This window comes from Aquarana catesbeiana, linkage group LG06 (assembly GCF_042186555.1).
Source record: "Aquarana catesbeiana isolate 2022-GZ linkage group LG06, ASM4218655v1, whole genome shotgun sequence".
In the NCBI taxonomy this organism is placed as follows: Eukaryota; Metazoa; Chordata; class Amphibia; order Anura; family Ranidae; genus Aquarana; species Aquarana catesbeiana.
The window spans coordinates 58,215,048-58,232,012 of record NC_133329.1 but is presented as its reverse complement, the minus strand read 5'-3'; the positions used below and the strand labels follow the sequence as shown (position 1 = coordinate 58,232,012).

Below are 16,965 nucleotides of genomic sequence, written 5' to 3'. Positions count from 1 at the left end.
TCAGGAGGCCTGAAAGATCCATTGGTATCATGCTACAGACCCTGCCAAGTGGCATTGGTCCCAGAATAATAAGCTCCGTGAACCCCTAGCAACCTCTGGAGGAACCCCAGTCGAAAATGTCTGCTCTGGATACTACGCAACAGCATGAAACCTGCTCTGTTATAGCACCACCATGTGGCCAAAACTAGGTACTGCAGATAAATAAACCACAAAATTTAAAAAAACACATTTATTTACATGGCATCGGCAACATACACATAATTACAATACTGGTTCCATACAGAGGAAGCTGTTGGGAGAACCTTCCATTGATGACTTGCTTTACTCCAAGGGTTATCTTCCATCTCCGTCCTCATTTAAAGCCAAACTCCACATTTAGTGTCTATTTAGATTTGTTTGGGCCAAGGTGGCCCAAAGGAACCATTTCTTCACTAACAGGTGCACTCGCAGAGAATGCTGTATAAATTGCCTGAGCTCCATACAGTATAGAGCGTATATACAGGGTTGGGGGTGAAGATCTGCTTTAAAATATATCCAAACCCAAGAACAAAAAATGTAATAAATTGCAGCAGCTTACCAGTCCCCTTTGGACTCATCCCCACTGCAGCTCAAAAAAAAAAGCTGCTTTTCCAGGCATTTGAGCTTTTATTTCTCTGCCTAAAAGCTTGAAGAAGCGTGTGCTTATTTTGTGCTCTTTTGTGTGTTTTTATTGAGCTTTTTTGAGCATAAACATTTTTTTTTCCACATACCACCCCCCCCCCTTTTTTTTGTGCATTTTCATGCTTTTTTACAAGTTTGTTGGGCATTTAGGTGTCTTTTCTGCTTGAAAGCTCCTCAAAAATGCAAGTTTGGTGGAGTTTTTTTTTTTGTGAAAGAGCCATAGGGGGTTATTTACAAAAGGCAAATCCACTTTGCACTACAAGTGCACTTGGAAGTGCAATCGCTGTACATCTGAGGGGAAGATCTGAAATGAGGGGAAGCTCTGCTGATTTTATCATCCAATCATGTGCAAGCTAAAATGCTCTTTTTTATTTTTCTTGCATGTCCCCCTCGGATCTACAGCGACTGCACTGTATACTGCTCTGGCAGGGCGCTATACAAGGCCCAAGGTAAGCAGTGGACCCTACGTAAAGAGGGGACCCTGTCCTTGAAGATGTGGCATGACACCAACCCACCGTGTAGTGCAAAGAGGATTGGCCTTTCGTAAATAACCCCGATTGTGTGCATGGAAAAATTGGCTAACATGGATGGCAGATTCCAGGCAGCAAAAAATGAGAGCTCAAAAAAACCCCCAAAAACCCCCAAACAAAACAAAAACTTTTAAGGCCTGTAGGAGCCGCATCTTTGAGATGCCATGTGCATGAGCCCTTTAGAGGCGGTGGCTGCATTTGTTTTCTTTTTTAAAGCGGTCTTAGGCCTCTTTCACATGAACGATCCGTTCAGGTCCGCCTGTCAGTTTTTTAGGCGGACCTGAACGGACCCTCCATAGACCTCTATGGAGCGTCGGATGTCAGCTGACATCTGACCCGCTCCGATCCAAAAAAAGTGTAACGGAGGAAAAACCTACTTTTCCATCCGTTATCGGATCGAGTGACGACGGACTCTACGGTCCATCGTCATCCGATCCCCCATAGGGGAGAGCGGCACTCTGACAGGACCTGTCACCTGCCTGCTCAGCGGGGATCCACGGAGCAATCCCCGCTGAGCAAGCGGATGTTCACGGGGCGGATCATCACGGATCTGTCCCGTGTGAAAGGACCCTTATTCCTTTACTTTCCGGTCAGTAACACATTCCGAGATGACATCTTTCCCTGGCCATATTTTATCCATGGAGGAGCAGGGCAGTACAGGACTACAGACCCCCTCCACCCTCAGTAAAGTACAGTGAAGGTGTTCCGTAGTCCACAGTGAGCTAGAAACAATGTAACTGATAACAGTCAGAACATGCAGACAGCACAGAAGTTACCAGCTCACAAGATTTCTGCCAGGACCCCCCACCACTTATTTCATATAGAAAGCAAATCATACTGGCACCATTTAATGAACATTTCAATCACACTGAAGAATACCTTGTCCTTTCTCTTGTGCTCTGCACCTTTTCTCAGTTAAAGGGAATCCATATACAAATCCTTTAAGCTATATACAGTACATCATTCTAATCTTCTTCATTTAGCTTCCTGCTTAGTGGTGCTACACAGTGGATGTGCTTTATAGTTCCTCTGTTACAAGGCAAAACTTTTCTTCTGCTCAAGCTTACCAAAACCAATACCCGCCTTATGTGGCCGATTGGATTTTTCTCAGTAGTGCTTCAGTTAGGTAGCCGACTCAGGCACATAATACACAGAATGCTATGTAGACAGAGACTCGGCAGATCACAGTACAGAATACGACAAGCATGTACAATGTGAATGTCACACCACAAATAACTTCTCAGGTAAACCGTACAATCATGACATGACTGTGATCACTATAAACCACCCAAGTGTTTCCCAGTAGAACATCTGCTGGGTATCCTGAAAATGAAAGTAGGCAATCCAAGAAAACGTTTGTCAGAGAAAGGCGTGACTATTCGAAGAGACATTTGGCACATCAATCAAGTAAACCCCAACTCCGGACTAATTTTTTTCCCTGAAAAAACGTCCTCCAGTTCAGGCTGCAATCTGGAGTCCCCTACAGTACCTCTCCTCTGCCACAAGATGTCCTCGGTTCCCCAAGCTGAACAAAGTCGGGGTCAACAAGGAGAAGCGAGGACATACCTTGAGTGCAGGGACGTCTCCCTGGAGCCTTGCATTCACTGTGCAGCACAGACATCCCCCACAGTGCTGCTCTCTGCACCAATGAGGACTGGCCAGCCCTGAGGAGAGGCTAAGAGGAAGAATCCCCTGCAGCACCATAGAGCCATAGAGCCAGCCTGAGGATGTCGGAAAAGGCAATAATAGATTAAGAAAAAAAAAAAAAAAAAATGCCAGTGCGGTGTATAAGGGAGGAAGGGAGGTGGAAGGGAGGTGGAAGGGAACAAAGTTTGGAGTTGGGCTTTAACAAGATTCCCTCCATCAGAAGTTTTGATTGCCTTCCCTCTTGCATTCCAGGTGACTGTGTGTAAACATTCAGGACGCAGTTCACTGTTTTTTGTTTTTTAAATCACAACAACCTTTATTGGCACCAGACAAGGTCAATCAGACAACTCCTTCCCCATCAGACACAACTCCATTGGCTTAGAAGCTCTGTGTCCAAGTCCATATTGTGGTGGAGCCATGCCCAGCAGAGAAGATGTCTGACTTTGTTTGGTGCCAATAAAACTTGTAATTCAGCAAAGAACACGGCAGAGCGCAGCCTGAATGTCTACATGTCTTGAGGGAAGAAGGCGGATTTCGGAGACTCGGTTGCTGCCACGAGGTTGCCTGGAGCGGAGCCATTTTTAAAATGTTTGTGCTCCAGATAACAGTGCTGGCTCTTGGTCAAGCATTCTCAGAACATAGCCTCATCCATCGAATGTTCACAACCAAATGGGGTCCCACTTTTATTAATTTACTTCCAGTCTCTATGTCCCATTAGTTCAGTATTTCCTCTGTCGGGGGAAGATTGCGGAGGAGCGTTTTGGCGTGGGTACGGAGTCAGGGTCCATATCAAAGAGGTCGCGGCCCGTTTTTAGGATCTGCTCTTCGATCTTCTTATGACGCTTCATGTCCGAGAGAACCTTATCCAGCCTGGCCTCCCTCTTCTGGCTGCTCCTCACTGAGGAACAAGGGAAACAGTTATTGGATGTTCCATTTAAATTCACATTACACAACAAATCAATGATAAGGTTACTGACAGCAATTACACGATGGCCTGTATTATATTGATTGTAAAGCTTGTCATTTAAAATAAATAAACAAACAAGTTATACTTACCTGCTCTTTGTAATGACTTTGCACATGGCAGCCCAGGATCCTCTTCTTCTAGGGTCCCCAGTCAGTGGTCCTGGCTCCTCCCCCCTACTGAGAGCCCCCAATAGCGAGGGTCTTGCTATGGGGCAGTCGAGCAGGCTTGCTCCCGAGCCATGCTCCTGTGAATGGACATTGTCCATTCACACGCAGAGCACGGATTGGCCCCACTCCCCACTCTCTCCTTATTGGCTCGCTGGCTGTAACTGACAGCAGTGGGAGCCAATAGCTCTCGCTGCTGTGCGACTCAGTGAGGGGGAGAGAGCGAGAGAGTGAGAGCGAGAGCGAGAGCGAGAGAGAGCGAGCGAGCGAGCGAGAGACTGCTCTTGTGCACATTACTGGGTAGAGATGCGGCTCGGGTAAATATAAAGGGACTATCTCTTTAAAATATATATATATATATATATATATATATATATATATATATATATATATATATATATATATATATATACACACCTGCTCTGTGCAGCTGGTTTTGCACAGAGCAACCATGATATTCTTCTTCTTGGGTCCCTCACTGGCACTCCTGGCTCCTCCCTCCTGTTGAGTGCACCCAGAGCAAGCAGCTTGCAACGGGCGCAATAGAGCAGGTGTGCTCCCGAGCTGATTCACTGTGTGTTCATTCACACACAGAGCCGCGGCTCGGCTGTGCCCCCCCCCCCCCTCCTGATTAACAGCAGCGGGAGCCAATGGCTCAGCCAATGAGGAGGCAGTGTCCCCAGTGATCCGAGACACTCGTGCACATCGCTGGATCGAGATCAGGCCCAGGTAAGTATTGGGGGGCAGCACAGAGAGTCCTTTAGAGCCATTTTAAGATAAAATACCTTCTGTCTTTAGAACCACTTTTAGGCCCCTTTCACACGGGCTTGTCCGATCCGCTCCGCTGATCCCCGCTGAGCAGGCAGATAACAGGTCCATCTCCGCTCACTGTGCAGAGAAGGACGTGTCAGAGTCCCACTGTCCTCTATGGAGATCGGATGAAAACGGACTGCCTGTCCGTTTTAATCAGATCCGATTCTGCAGACGGATGGAGAATAGGGTTTCGGGGTTCGGATCGGATACCAGCGGACATCCGCTGCTGCATAGAGGTGAATAGAGCGTACGATCAGGTACGCCTGAAAAAACTGACAGGCAGACCTGATCAGAGCGCCCGTGTGAAAGGGGCCTAAAGCACACTGTAAAGGCCCTCCCCTAGGGGACGAGACAACAAATACTGTTTGAGTGGATTATATCATATAATATATCAGTTTCATTTAAAAAAAAGAAGAGGTCGCCATTACATTGATCAGTACTTAGGAACCTTATATTTTAAAAGCCTCTATTGATTCTTCACTGGAGATAGTAGATTACATACAGCCAGCACATTTTGGTCAAAGTTGGCCTCCATCATGTCACATTCACCCAAAGCTCTGCCACCACCATGGAACATTTAGCCGAACCTTGGGCTCTATGGTGGCACAAGGATTGGCTGAAACTCCTTGGTTATATGTGATCTGCTACATCTGATGAAGAGGGCAGGAGCAATAAAAACAGCGGTGTACTATGCACAGTGGTATCTTCATCATGGCACATTCAGCCAAACCTCGGTCTTCATCATTTCACATTCACGCACAACCCAGGCCTTCATTATGGCACTTTTACCAAAACCTCAGCCTCTATTATGGCACGTTCAGTTATACCTTGGCCTTCATGTCATATTCACCCACATCATGTCACATTCACACACACCTTAGCCTTCAACATGGCACATTCACCCACATCATGTCACATTCACACACACCTTAGCCTTCAACATGGCACATTCACCCACATCATGTCACATTCACACACACCTTAGCCTTCAACATGGCACATTCACCCACATCATCTCACATTCACACACACCTTAGCCTTCAACATGGCACATTCACCCACATCATGTCACATTCACACACACCTTAGCCTTCAACATGGCACATTCACCCACATCATGTCACATTCACACACACCTTAGCCTTCAACATGGCACATTCACCCACATCATGTCACATTCACACACACCTTAGCCTTCATCACGGCACACTCACTGAAACCAAGGCCTTTCTCATACTATAGAAATAAAGAAAGGAGTGGCATAACAAAACAGGATGCATCAGTCCAAGAGTGTTTTAATTGTTTGTGAAAAAAAAAGTCAAACAAAATAACATTTTGGGGGAGCAACACCATTACCCTTTTATCAGGGCTCAACGCTGGATAAAACTTGATGGACTCAGAGAAAACCATGACTTCACAGATCTACAGTATATTAGAATTAGAGTAACGAACTCTCTTCAGACACTGCCCTCCTCCTTTGCTCAGCCACAGCTGCCTAGTTGTTACTCCATGACGAGAGTTCAGTACTGTTTCTAATTTGGGTCTGTGAAGTCATTATTTCCGCATGTTTTATCCTTTGTTGAGCCCTGATGAAGGGGGAGTGGTGTTGCCCCCAGAAACGCGTTGATTGTTACTTTTTTTTCCATCGTAGCAAGTCCACCCTCAACCCGGGCCTTCACCCTCAACCCGGGCCTTTATCATGGCACGTTCACCTCAAACCTCGATCATGAAACATTCACCTGAACCTCGACCCTCAGCATGACACACAGCTTGGCTGAAATGCCTTGACTGTATGCAAGATACTACATCTGATGAAGAGTGCAGGAGCAGTGTGAAGTAAACATCATGGTGTCCTGCACAAACATCTTCTCTCCATTTAGAATAGAGCCCCCATTACTAATGTTTTATCTACATAGGAGACCCTTCCCAATCCCCACCCAGTCCATTATCCCCGTACATACCGGGCGTTCTCCTTCTGTCAATCATTGAATTTTTAGGGGTGACTGGTTCATCGTCAAAGTCAAACTCCGTGGGAACATGCTGCCTGCAGAAGAAAAAGGACAAAAACAGAAAATTTGTCACATCTGCTTTACATAACACTATATATATATATATATATATATATATATATATATATATATATATATATATATATATATATATATATATATATTATCACCATATACCTACCTGGTGTTTTACTATTCAACTTATAAATCCACTCACCTTTCTTCCTCCTCCTCCTCTTCCTCCTGTTCCTGGTCAGAATCCTCATCTTCGGGATCCGGCTCCGGAGTCGGAGGTCGCCGAGCCAGGATGTCCACCTGAAGCGGGAGGCTCCCCTCGCTGGCGATCAGCTCATACAGGCGCTTGATCTCCTCTGTTTGCGGCATCCAGCCCTCCGTCTCATCCACGTCATCATCACTGCACGGGATGCACCAGTCTTCATCATCATCCTCCTCCTCCTCGTCCTCCTCCTCATCCTGCCGGTCCCGTTCCTCCTCCTCCGCCTCGCCCTCTTCCTCTTCCTTCTCCCTCTCCTCCTCCTCCTCCGCCTCTGCCTCTTCCTCTTCCCCCTCCTCCTTCTGGTTCTGTTCCTCCCTTTCTCCTTCCTCTTCCTCCTTCACAGCCAGGGACTCCATACCGGCCGTCACCTTCTGCTCCCCATCTTCCGAGGCTTCCTGCATCTGCGTGGGGACAAAATACAATGACATTCTGATTGGGCGGTATACTGTAGGTGTATTCTAGTCTACACTGCCGAAGAACAGAATACAAACATGCTAAAAATCACAAGGACTTAGTAAAATAAAACAAATAGCTGACGTGTATTAACACTTTTGCTGCTAGAGCCGTTTTTTTGTATTTATTGGACATGTTTGAAAAATCAATTTAGGCCAGAGGATTTTGTTAAAACCCCCAAACATTAAAGCAGATGCCCTGCAGAATAAAATAGTGGTAGTTACAATTTTTTTTATGTCACTCGATACTTGCACAAGGGTTTATCAAGTGAAAATTCTCAGTAAAAAAAAAAATACACTACAGGCATACCCCGCTTTACGTACCCTCACTTTACATACACTCGCAAGTACGGGCACATTGGCGCCTATGGGAAATCTTGGTCAGCTTGACATGGCACTGCTCCTGAACCAGAAGTGACAGGGACACCAAACTCTGGGAGCACCAGGAGGGGACCCCGGACTACAACATATCCGATTTTGGGGTCCGCCAGCTTGCCTAGGTAATCAGTTATACCTGTAAAGGATTTTTGCAATGCAGTACATGCACTGAAAAGTGAAAAAAAAAAAAAAGGTCTTGCTTCACTTTAACCACTTCAGCCCTGGAAGATTTGGCTGCTGAATGACCAGAGCACTTTTTGCGATTCGGCACTGTGTCGCTTTAACTGACAATTGCGCGATCGTGCGACGTTGTACCCAAACAAAATTGATGTCCTTTTTTTCCCCACAAATGGAGCTTTCTTTTGGTGGTATTTGATCACCTCTGCGGTTTTTATTTTTTGCGCTATAAACAAAAAAAAGCGACAATTTTGAAAAAAAAAAAAAAAAAAAAAAAACACACAACACAATATTTTGTACTTTTTGCTATAATAAATATCCCCAATTTTTTTTTTTTTTTTTAAAAAGCTATTTTTTTCTCAGTTTAGGCCGATATGTATTCTTCTACAAATTTTTGGTATATATATAAAAAAAAAAAAAAAATATCGCAATAAGCGTATATTGATTGGTTTGCGCAAAACTTATAGCGTCTACAAAATAGGGGATAGTTTTATGGCATTTTTATTAATTTTTTTTTTTTATTAGTAATTTTGGCGATCTGCGATTTTTATCGGGACTGCGACATTATGGCGGACACATCGGACACTTTTGACACATTTTTGGGACCATTGGCATTTATACAGCGATCAGTGCTATAAAAATGCACTGATTACTGTAAAGATGTCACTGGCAGGGAAGGGGTTAACAGTAGGGGGCGATCAAGGGGTTAACCGTGTTCCCTGTGTGTGTTTTTCTAACTATAGGGGGAGGGGACTGACTAGAGGAAGTGACGGATCGTGGTTCCTAGCTAGTAGGAACTCACGATCTGTCTCTCCTCAGAGAACAGAACAGGGATTTGTGTGTTTATACACACACACACACACACACACACTTCCGTGTTCTGCCTCTCGTGTCCGCGATCGCTCGTGACCGGTGGTCATCTGCCACGAGCATCGGCACACCCGCAGTGCACTGGGCACGCATGTGCTCGCCTGCTATCCTGATCCCACGAGCCGACGTATAGCTACGACGGCTCGTGGGATCGTGCGCGACCTGCCAAAGTAAAATGAGTCGGCTGGCCGGAAAGTGGTTAAAGTGTTACTAAACCCACAACAGTAAAACCTGTCTGTATATGCAGTAAAGCATGCTTGTTTTAATCCCCGTGGAACTTAAGGGGTTAATCCTCTGTATTGTGTAAAAAGGCTGTTTGATCCTGTATATGGACAGATCCTCCCCCTCCTGCAGGGTCTCTCTGGACAAGGCCAGATAAGATACAGTCAGAGTAGTAAAGCTGCACATGCTCAGTTTGGTCTCAATTGCTGGAGAGAACATTTCCTTGTTGAGCTGAGCTTTTCAGGTCACATGGTATGACATCACACATGTGGGCGTGTATACAGATCCTAAATGACAGCCCAGTCCCTCCCTCCTCCTCCATGCCCAGTAACTAAAAAAAAAAAAAAAAAAAAAAAAAAGAAGAAGAAGAACACAGTGGTTGGGATGTCACATCTTGATTGATGGATGATCGAACGATCTGTTTATTAAACGTCAGCAGCTACAGATTTTGGTTAACCCACAGGGTTAAAATTTACCTTATCCTCTGAGTTGATTCATGTAATGTCTGCCCTCTGACTGTGTTTTATTTTAAAAAATGCAGCTATATACCTGATTACAGAGCGCCGCTCACGTGACCCACCGCCTCTCCCCTAAGACAGCTGCAGCGGGCGGGTCTGAGGATCCCCCGCTGATGTCAGTCAGGAGGGGGAGGAGGAAAGAGGCGGCACCGCCCGCTGCATGTGTCATACGAGAGAGGAGAGAGGCGGTGGGTCACGCGAGCGCCAATTGGCGCTCTGTAAACAGGTATACAGCTGCATTTTGTTTGTTTTTATTAAAGCACAGTCACAGGAGGACATTACATGAATCAACCGAGAGGATAATGTAAATGTAACCCTAATTTGAGCAGTAGGAGGGGAGGGGGCAAGGAGCTGACAGGCAGGGAGGGGGGAGAGGACGGAGGAGAGACAGGAAACACTGCAGATGACGGAGGCAGGTAAACTGACCACGGTGTCAGGGCTCAGCAGCCATGATATACCATGGTCAGTTTACAAAGGGGAGGGCAGAACCAGGTAGGATCAGCCAGGTATTTCAGGTGATAGAAGGGCCAAATTACACAGCACAAGCACTGTGCTGCATAACGTGCTTTAACCGCTTCCCTACCCGCACATCGTCATAGGACGTCCGCAGATGAGATCTTCCATCCTGGGCGGGCGTCACATGACGTCCTCGGCTTCCCGGCAGGTAGAGGGCGTGCGCACCCCCACTGCGTCACCTAGGAGCCGATGCGCATGCACGGTGATGTCCGCCGGGCACTCGCGATCGCTCGTTACAGAGCAGGACCGTGGATCTGTGTGTGTAAATGCACAGATCCACGTCCTGTCAGGGGAGAAGAGACCGATCGTGTGTTCCTTATTATATAGGAACACTGATCAGTCTCCTCCCCTAGTCAGTATCACTCCCCAGGTAACACATTTAACCCCTTGATCGCCCCCTAGTGTTAACCCCTTCCGTGACATTTATACAGTAATCAGTGCATATTTATAGCACTAATTGCTGTATAACTGTCAGTGGTCCCAAAATAGTGTCAAAAGTGTCCAATATATCCGCCGCAATGTCACAGTCATGAGAAAAATCACAGATCGCCGCCATTACTAGTAAAAAATATAATAATAATAAAAATGCCATAAATCTATCCCTTATTTTTAGACGCTATAACTTTTGCGCAAACCAATCAACATACGCTTATTGCGATTTTTTTTACCAAAAATATGTAGAAGAATACATATTGGCCTAAACTGAGGAAAAAATATATATATTTTTTTTGGAGGGGGGGGTATATTTTTTATGGCAAAAAGTGAAAAATATTATGTTTTGTTTTTTTGTTTTTTTCAAACTTGTCCCTCTTCTTTTGTTTATAGCGCAAAAAAATAAAAACCGCAGAGGTGATCAAATACCACCAAAAGAAAGCTCTATTTGTGAGGAAAAAAAAAATATGATAAAAAAATTCACTTGGGTGCAGTGTTGCATGACCGTGCAATTGTCATTCAAAATATTACAGCGCTGAAAACTGAAAATTGGCCTGGGCAGGAAGGGGGTGAAAATGCCCGGTATTGAAGTGGTTAAAGGAACAGGATTTTTTTTTTTTTTTTTTTTAGGTTAACAAACCCTTTAAGTGTGTATGTTGACCCTGGAATTATTGCGCTCATTTTCGCAACGTTATGTCACATGTGTAGTGCAAGCCACGTTTCCATGAGTAGGTGACCCTGATGGGTGTGTTAAGTTTGTGTGCGCATGGAAACGTGGCTTGCAATACACATGTGACATAATGTCGCGAAAGTGAGCGCAATAATTCTAGGGCCAACATACACAGTTAAAGGGTTTATTAACCTTAATAAAAAATTAAAAAATAAATCCTACATGGGGCGGGGAGGGCTCAAAATCTTTTTTTTTTTTTACAGGGGGGGGGGGTTAAGTGCTTGAGGGCAACTTTTTCTTTCAAATTTTATTTCTATCACACAGGGGACAAAACGTACCCTCAGTGACAAACTCTTTGTGACAGGTTCTCTTTATTGATACATCAGGGGTCTCAGGGCCGGTTCAAACGGGGGCAACTTGTCAGGCGACCTAGCCGCCTGACAAGTCGCCTCCCGTTCTGTACAATGGAACCGTTCTTGCGTCGCTCCGACTTAGAAGAAAGGTTCCTGTACTACTTTGGGGGCGACTTGCATAGACTTCTATACAGAAGTCGTCTTGCAAGTCGCCGCGGCAGTCGTGTGCAGGTCGCCTCGGTGAGGCGACCTGCAAGTCGTGCCGCTTCTAATGTGAACCGGCGCTAATGGGGCACAGATTTGAAGTGGCAAAGATATGAAGATTGGAAATCTTGGGGTAGGACTTTGCAGTCTGCACTCTGCAGTCCCAAGTCACAGGAGAAGTGTCACGAGTGTGAATGGGACCTAACTGCTTGTTTAGGTCTAGAGCAGTGATGGTGAACCTCGGCGCCCCAGATGGTTTGGAACTACATTTCCCATGATGCTCCACTACACCGCAGAGTGCATGAGCATCATGGGGAAATGTAGTTCCAAAACATCCAGGGTGCCGAGGTTCACCATCACTGGTCTAGCGAATGGGAAAACCAGCATCACTTACCTGACCAGCCACTTCCCCCGCAGACGGTGATCCCCTATACACTCACACACAGTAATAAGGAGTTTTGTAGCACCACCACCTTTTTTTTCCTTGAGGATCGCTAGATTGTAACCCTCTTCCAATGGAGAGCTATTGATTCTGCATCGGTCTTGGAGGACATCAGAAGGCCTGCGACCGCCAGAGCATAGGGGGGGGGGGGGGGAAAGAGGCTGCAGGGACCGGTGGGTCAGGTGAGTAAAACCGAGATGGCCGGCTAGAACTAGGACAGGGTTTTTTATTGCTGTCTGGGGTTTTCCTGTATGGGTGTCACAAGGACCAGAAGAGGGGGAAAACATCTATAATGGGGTCACTGGTAGAACAAGAAGTGAAAGCTATAATGGGGGGGGGGGGGGGTCATTACAGTGGCAGGAAGTGAGGGGAAATCTCCACAGTGGGGTCACAGTTGGAACAGGAAGTGAGGGAAAAGCTATAATGGGATCACAGGTAAAACAGGAAGGGAAACCTATAACGGGGGTCACAGGGACAGGAAGTGAGGGAAAAGCTATAATGGGATCACAGGTAAAACAGAAAGGGAAACCTATAACAGGGGTCACTGGGACAGGAAGTGAGGGAAAAGCTATAATGGGGTCACAGGTAGAACAGGAAGTAAAAACTATACTAGGGGGGTGACAGAAACAGTAAGTGAATGAAAATCTCCACAGTGGGGTGACAGTTGGAACAGGACGTGAGGGGAAAGGGTCATAGGTAGACATGAAAACACATTTTAATTCTTCTACAATAAATCACCAATCATACTATTATCATGCCAGGGTCCCCAGGTATAATCAGTGCAGGGGCAGCCCTCCCCCTGCTATACATATGATGGTGTCACTCACGGTGCTGGCTGTCCTGCTCTTCTCTCTGCTGTCACTTCACCATTCATCAGAATACAGAAACACCATAAGCCACCATGTTCCCTCCACTCTGTTTAGCCGCCTGCTAGCGCTCGGCGTCACTTCCGCCCTTCTCCCCCTCTCTCAACTGTCATACGCTTCAACGGCACAAGCCCACTTCCTGTGCGTTGCACTACCCCAGTGCCCACAGCAAACATGGCGGCCGCATAAGTAGGGGTCACGTGACGCGACCGATTTTTAAACTGGCCAGTAAGGAGCGACGTGCGTCCCAAGCCTCGGTCTCAGCGGGAGCCTCGGCGTGTCACGTGTCGAAGCCGCGGCCGTCCATTGGCTGCAAGGGAAGGGAGGCCGCCAAATACGAATCGGAGAGCGAGTAACCGATGGTGGGCCGGAGCGGCGGAGGGCAGTGAAAAGGAAGAGCGGACACCGGGCCGGTAAATGGCAGCAGCGGCACACCGAGCGTGGGGGGGAGGCGGTGGTCACTCGTCTGGCCTACTTTACACTTCTTATATAAGTTATACAGAGATATATGTCATTATATACCGCACGGCGCCTCAGATACCGAGGACACTGTATATACAGATATATATATATATATATATATATATATATATATATATACACATACATACACGTCACCTCAGACCCCAGAGTGTGTGTGTATGTGTGTGTGTGTATATATATATATATATATATATATATATATATATTAAAAATCTCCATCCCTTCACAGATAGTATATAGTATATAGGCTGCATGTTTCCTCCCATTACTATGTATGTGTGTGTGTATATATATATATATAAAATCATGTAGCTCCTCACAGATACTGCACATCCCCCTCACATCACTGTGTAATTAAAAAAAAAAAAAAAATATATATATATATATATATATATATAATTTATTTTCCACACTACCTCATAACCACTTGCCCACAGGGCACTTTTACCCCCTTCCTGCCCAGGCCAAATTTCAGCTTTCAGCGTTGTCACACATTAAATGACAATTGTGCGGTCGTGTGACACTGTACATGACTTTTTTTTTTTTTTATCTCCCCTTTTTATTCTTTTTTGAGAATTGATGCATCGAATTTAGTGCCCCTTTAAATGAATAATCTTCTTTTTTTCATACAATTTAAAAGCAAATAATAATAAAAACAATCCACAATAATTATCAAAAGCAATGGCCACCCTCTTAAATTAGACATCTTGTAAAGAACTTTAGGAACAAAATATGCCGGACAGCCGCACTCAAATATCCACCTTTATTGCATAAAAACAAATGCAAAAGTCCAAAGCATTTAGGCTAGGTTCACACTGCTGCAAATCCGATTGCGTTGTGATAGCTCAAATTCGCAAGCCATTTAAATTACATAGATTAACATTAGTGCCGTTCACATCAATGCGTTGCGAATATAACCTGCGGGGGGAGGTCCTGTGTGAGTTTGATCCGTGTGCGATGTAAATTCAGCGCCACAGACTGCAAAATTTGCAGTAGAATCGCAAGAACACATAAAGAATTCGCAATGCAAGTTCGCAACGCAGTCGGAACAAAATCACGCTAAACTCGTACTGCAGCAGTGTGAACACAGACCAACACGCACAGCTAACGTGTTTCACACCTGATATGGTGCTTAATCATAGCTATGAGATCCTGGTGTTGTCCACAACATATATACAAAGCCAGTCCTCACATGGACCTTTTAGTCCAGTTTTCCCAACCATGGCTCCATGGATCTCTAAGGTTCCACCAGAGGTTTCTAGGGGTCCCTAGTTGAATGTACTGTATCTTCTGCCTGACAGTGCATTTCCTGTGTTAGAGTGACAGTGCTGCTCCTCTGTAGATACAGTATGTATTTGAGTGTTGTCACCCTAGGACAGGAAATATGTTATTGGCAGGATCATTTTTTGTTCCTGGGTGTAGGTGCATGTTAAATATGAGGGAACAATGATTGTAGTGAAGTACAGGTACGTGTTAGAGCAGGACTCTTCAGAAATATGGTAATAATAATGTTTAGAAGAACATGACAAAAATGACTCCTAACTTGCTAATGATTGCTATTTCATTATAATGAATCATCTCTACACCATTAGAGTGGCCTCGTGCTTACATCTACTTAGCCCCGGAAGGATTTTCCCCCCCAATGACCAGGCCATTTTTTGCGATACGGCACTGCGTCGCTTTAACTGCGCGTCACTGTACCCAAACTAAATCGATGTCCTTTTTTTCCCCACAAATAGAGCTTTCTTTTGGTGGTATTTGATCACCTGCTAAACAAAAGACCTTTTTCTGTTTATTTTTTTGTTATGAAATTTTGCAAACCAGCACATTTTTCTTCCTCCACTGATGTGGGCAGATGGGGCGGCACTGGTGATCGGTGTAAATGTGACAGGAAAGTCGATTTATTGGCTTTCCTTTTTGCCAGTGACAAAGCTGAGGAAAGGCCTAGTTTTTAATTTTTTTTTTTTTTTTTTTTCCAATTTAAAGGGGTTGTAAAGGTTCGTGTTTTTTCACCATAATGCATCCTATGCATTAACCGCTTCAGCCCCAAAAGATTTTACCCCTTCCCGACCAGAGCACTTTTTGCGATTCGGCACTGCGTCGCTTTAACTGACAATTGCGCGGTCGTGCGACGTTGTACCCAAACAAAATTGACGTCCTTTATTTTCCCCACAAATAGAGCTTTCTTTTGGTGGTATTTGATTACCTCTGCAGTTTTTATTTTTTGCGCTATAAACAAAAAAAAAGAGCGTCAATTTTGGAAAAAAGAACAACTTTTTTTACTTTTTGCTATAATAAATATCCCCCAAAAAATTTTGTTTTTTTTTTCCCCTCAGTTTAGGCCGATACGTATTCTTCTACATATTTTTGGTAAAAAAAATTGCAATAAGCGTATATTGATTGGTTTGCGCAAAAGTTATAGCGTCTACAAAATAGGGGATAGTTTTATGGCATTTTTATGAATAATTTTTTTTCACTAGTAATGGCGGGGGTGGCCACAGGGTGAAGCGACGTTACATAACATCGTTTTGCCCAGCCATGCCATTCTGCTGCAGTACAACTGTGGCGGATGGTCGGCAAGTGGTTAAAGTGCTGTTCCACCCAAAAAAAAAAAATGCATAAATGTGAATTTTTTTTTTTTAACTCTCCTCTAAATGGCTGTTGCTAGGGGGTCCCTCGTAGTCTGCCTCCTTCAGTGCCTGGGCTGGTGACATCACTTCCCCTCGGTGCAGGAAGGGCTCTGCTGAGCGGCCAATCGCAGCGTGCGGCGCCGCTCACGAATGCGCAGTGGGTACCGGGCTGTGAAGCCACAGCCGAGCACCCACAGTTGCAATGCCGGCGCCGCGGAGACGAGCGGGGCTTCTATCCCCTGCATCGCTGTACCCTGGGACAGGTAAGTGTCCTTTTATTAAAAGTCAGCAGCTGCATTATTTGTAGCTGCTGACTTTTAATTTTTTTTTTTTTTTTTTTTTTATGGGAACACCACTTTGAGGTGAAAAAACACCTGTCAGTGACCGGCCCAAACCCCAGCTCCCCCCCCCCCGTTTTATTTGAACCCTCGAACTTGTCCCACGGGGACAAGTTGTTGTTTCTCTGCTCGGGGTTCTCGGCTCTTGATTGGATAGATTGAAAGCAGTGGGAGCCAATGGCTGTGCTGATATCAATCAAATCCAATGACGCGGGGGGGGGCGCCGAGTCCTGCAATCGGCGTCTATGGACACCGAATGCTGGACTTGAAAGCGCGCCTGCAATGTAACCCCCCTGGGAGAATGCTTCTCCCAGGGGGTTATCTGATGTGGGGAGGAGCCGAGACAG

General features: G+C 45.4%; 2 protein-coding genes across 3 annotated transcripts in view; one reads left to right on the top strand and one right to left on the bottom strand.

The window, feature by feature from the left end:
• Positions 1-214: 214 nt before the first annotated feature.
• Positions 215-13,291, bottom strand: PAGR1 (PAXIP1 associated glutamate rich protein 1). Its single transcript, XM_073635988.1, has 4 exons — positions 13,129-13,291; positions 7,008-7,468; positions 6,743-6,825; positions 215-3,735 (listed from the first exon to the last, which is right to left on the bottom strand). Exons 2-4 carry the CDS (start codon positions 7,466-7,468, stop codon positions 3,557-3,559), a joined length of 723 nt encoding a protein of 240 aa, XP_073492089.1. The 5' UTR covers positions 13,129-13,291; the 3' UTR covers positions 215-3,556.
• Positions 13,292-13,430: 139 nt separating this feature from the next.
• KIF22 (kinesin family member 22) overlaps positions 13,431-16,965 on the top strand; it is a 40,716-nt gene continuing 37,181 nt past the window's right edge. For both annotated transcript variants that reach the window (XM_073635987.1, XM_073635986.1), the window contains exon 1: positions 13,431-13,580. The gene's annotated coding sequence lies outside the window, so the exon portion shown is untranslated. The remainder of the gene's footprint in view (positions 13,581-16,965) is intronic.

Coding starts and splice junctions, on each gene's coding strand:
- PAGR1 (XM_073635988.1), bottom strand. CDS start 7,468: ATGCAGGAAGCCTCGGAAGATGGGGAGCAGAAGGTGACGGCCGGTATG. Junction 6,826..7,007: donor GAGGAGGAGGAGGAAGAAAG/GTGAGTGGATTT, acceptor TTTCTTCTGCAG/GCAGCATGTTCCCACGGAGT. Junction 3,736..6,742: donor TGACAGAAGGAGAACGCCCG/GTATGTACGGGG, acceptor CTTGTTCCTCAG/TGAGGAGCAGCCAGAAGAGG.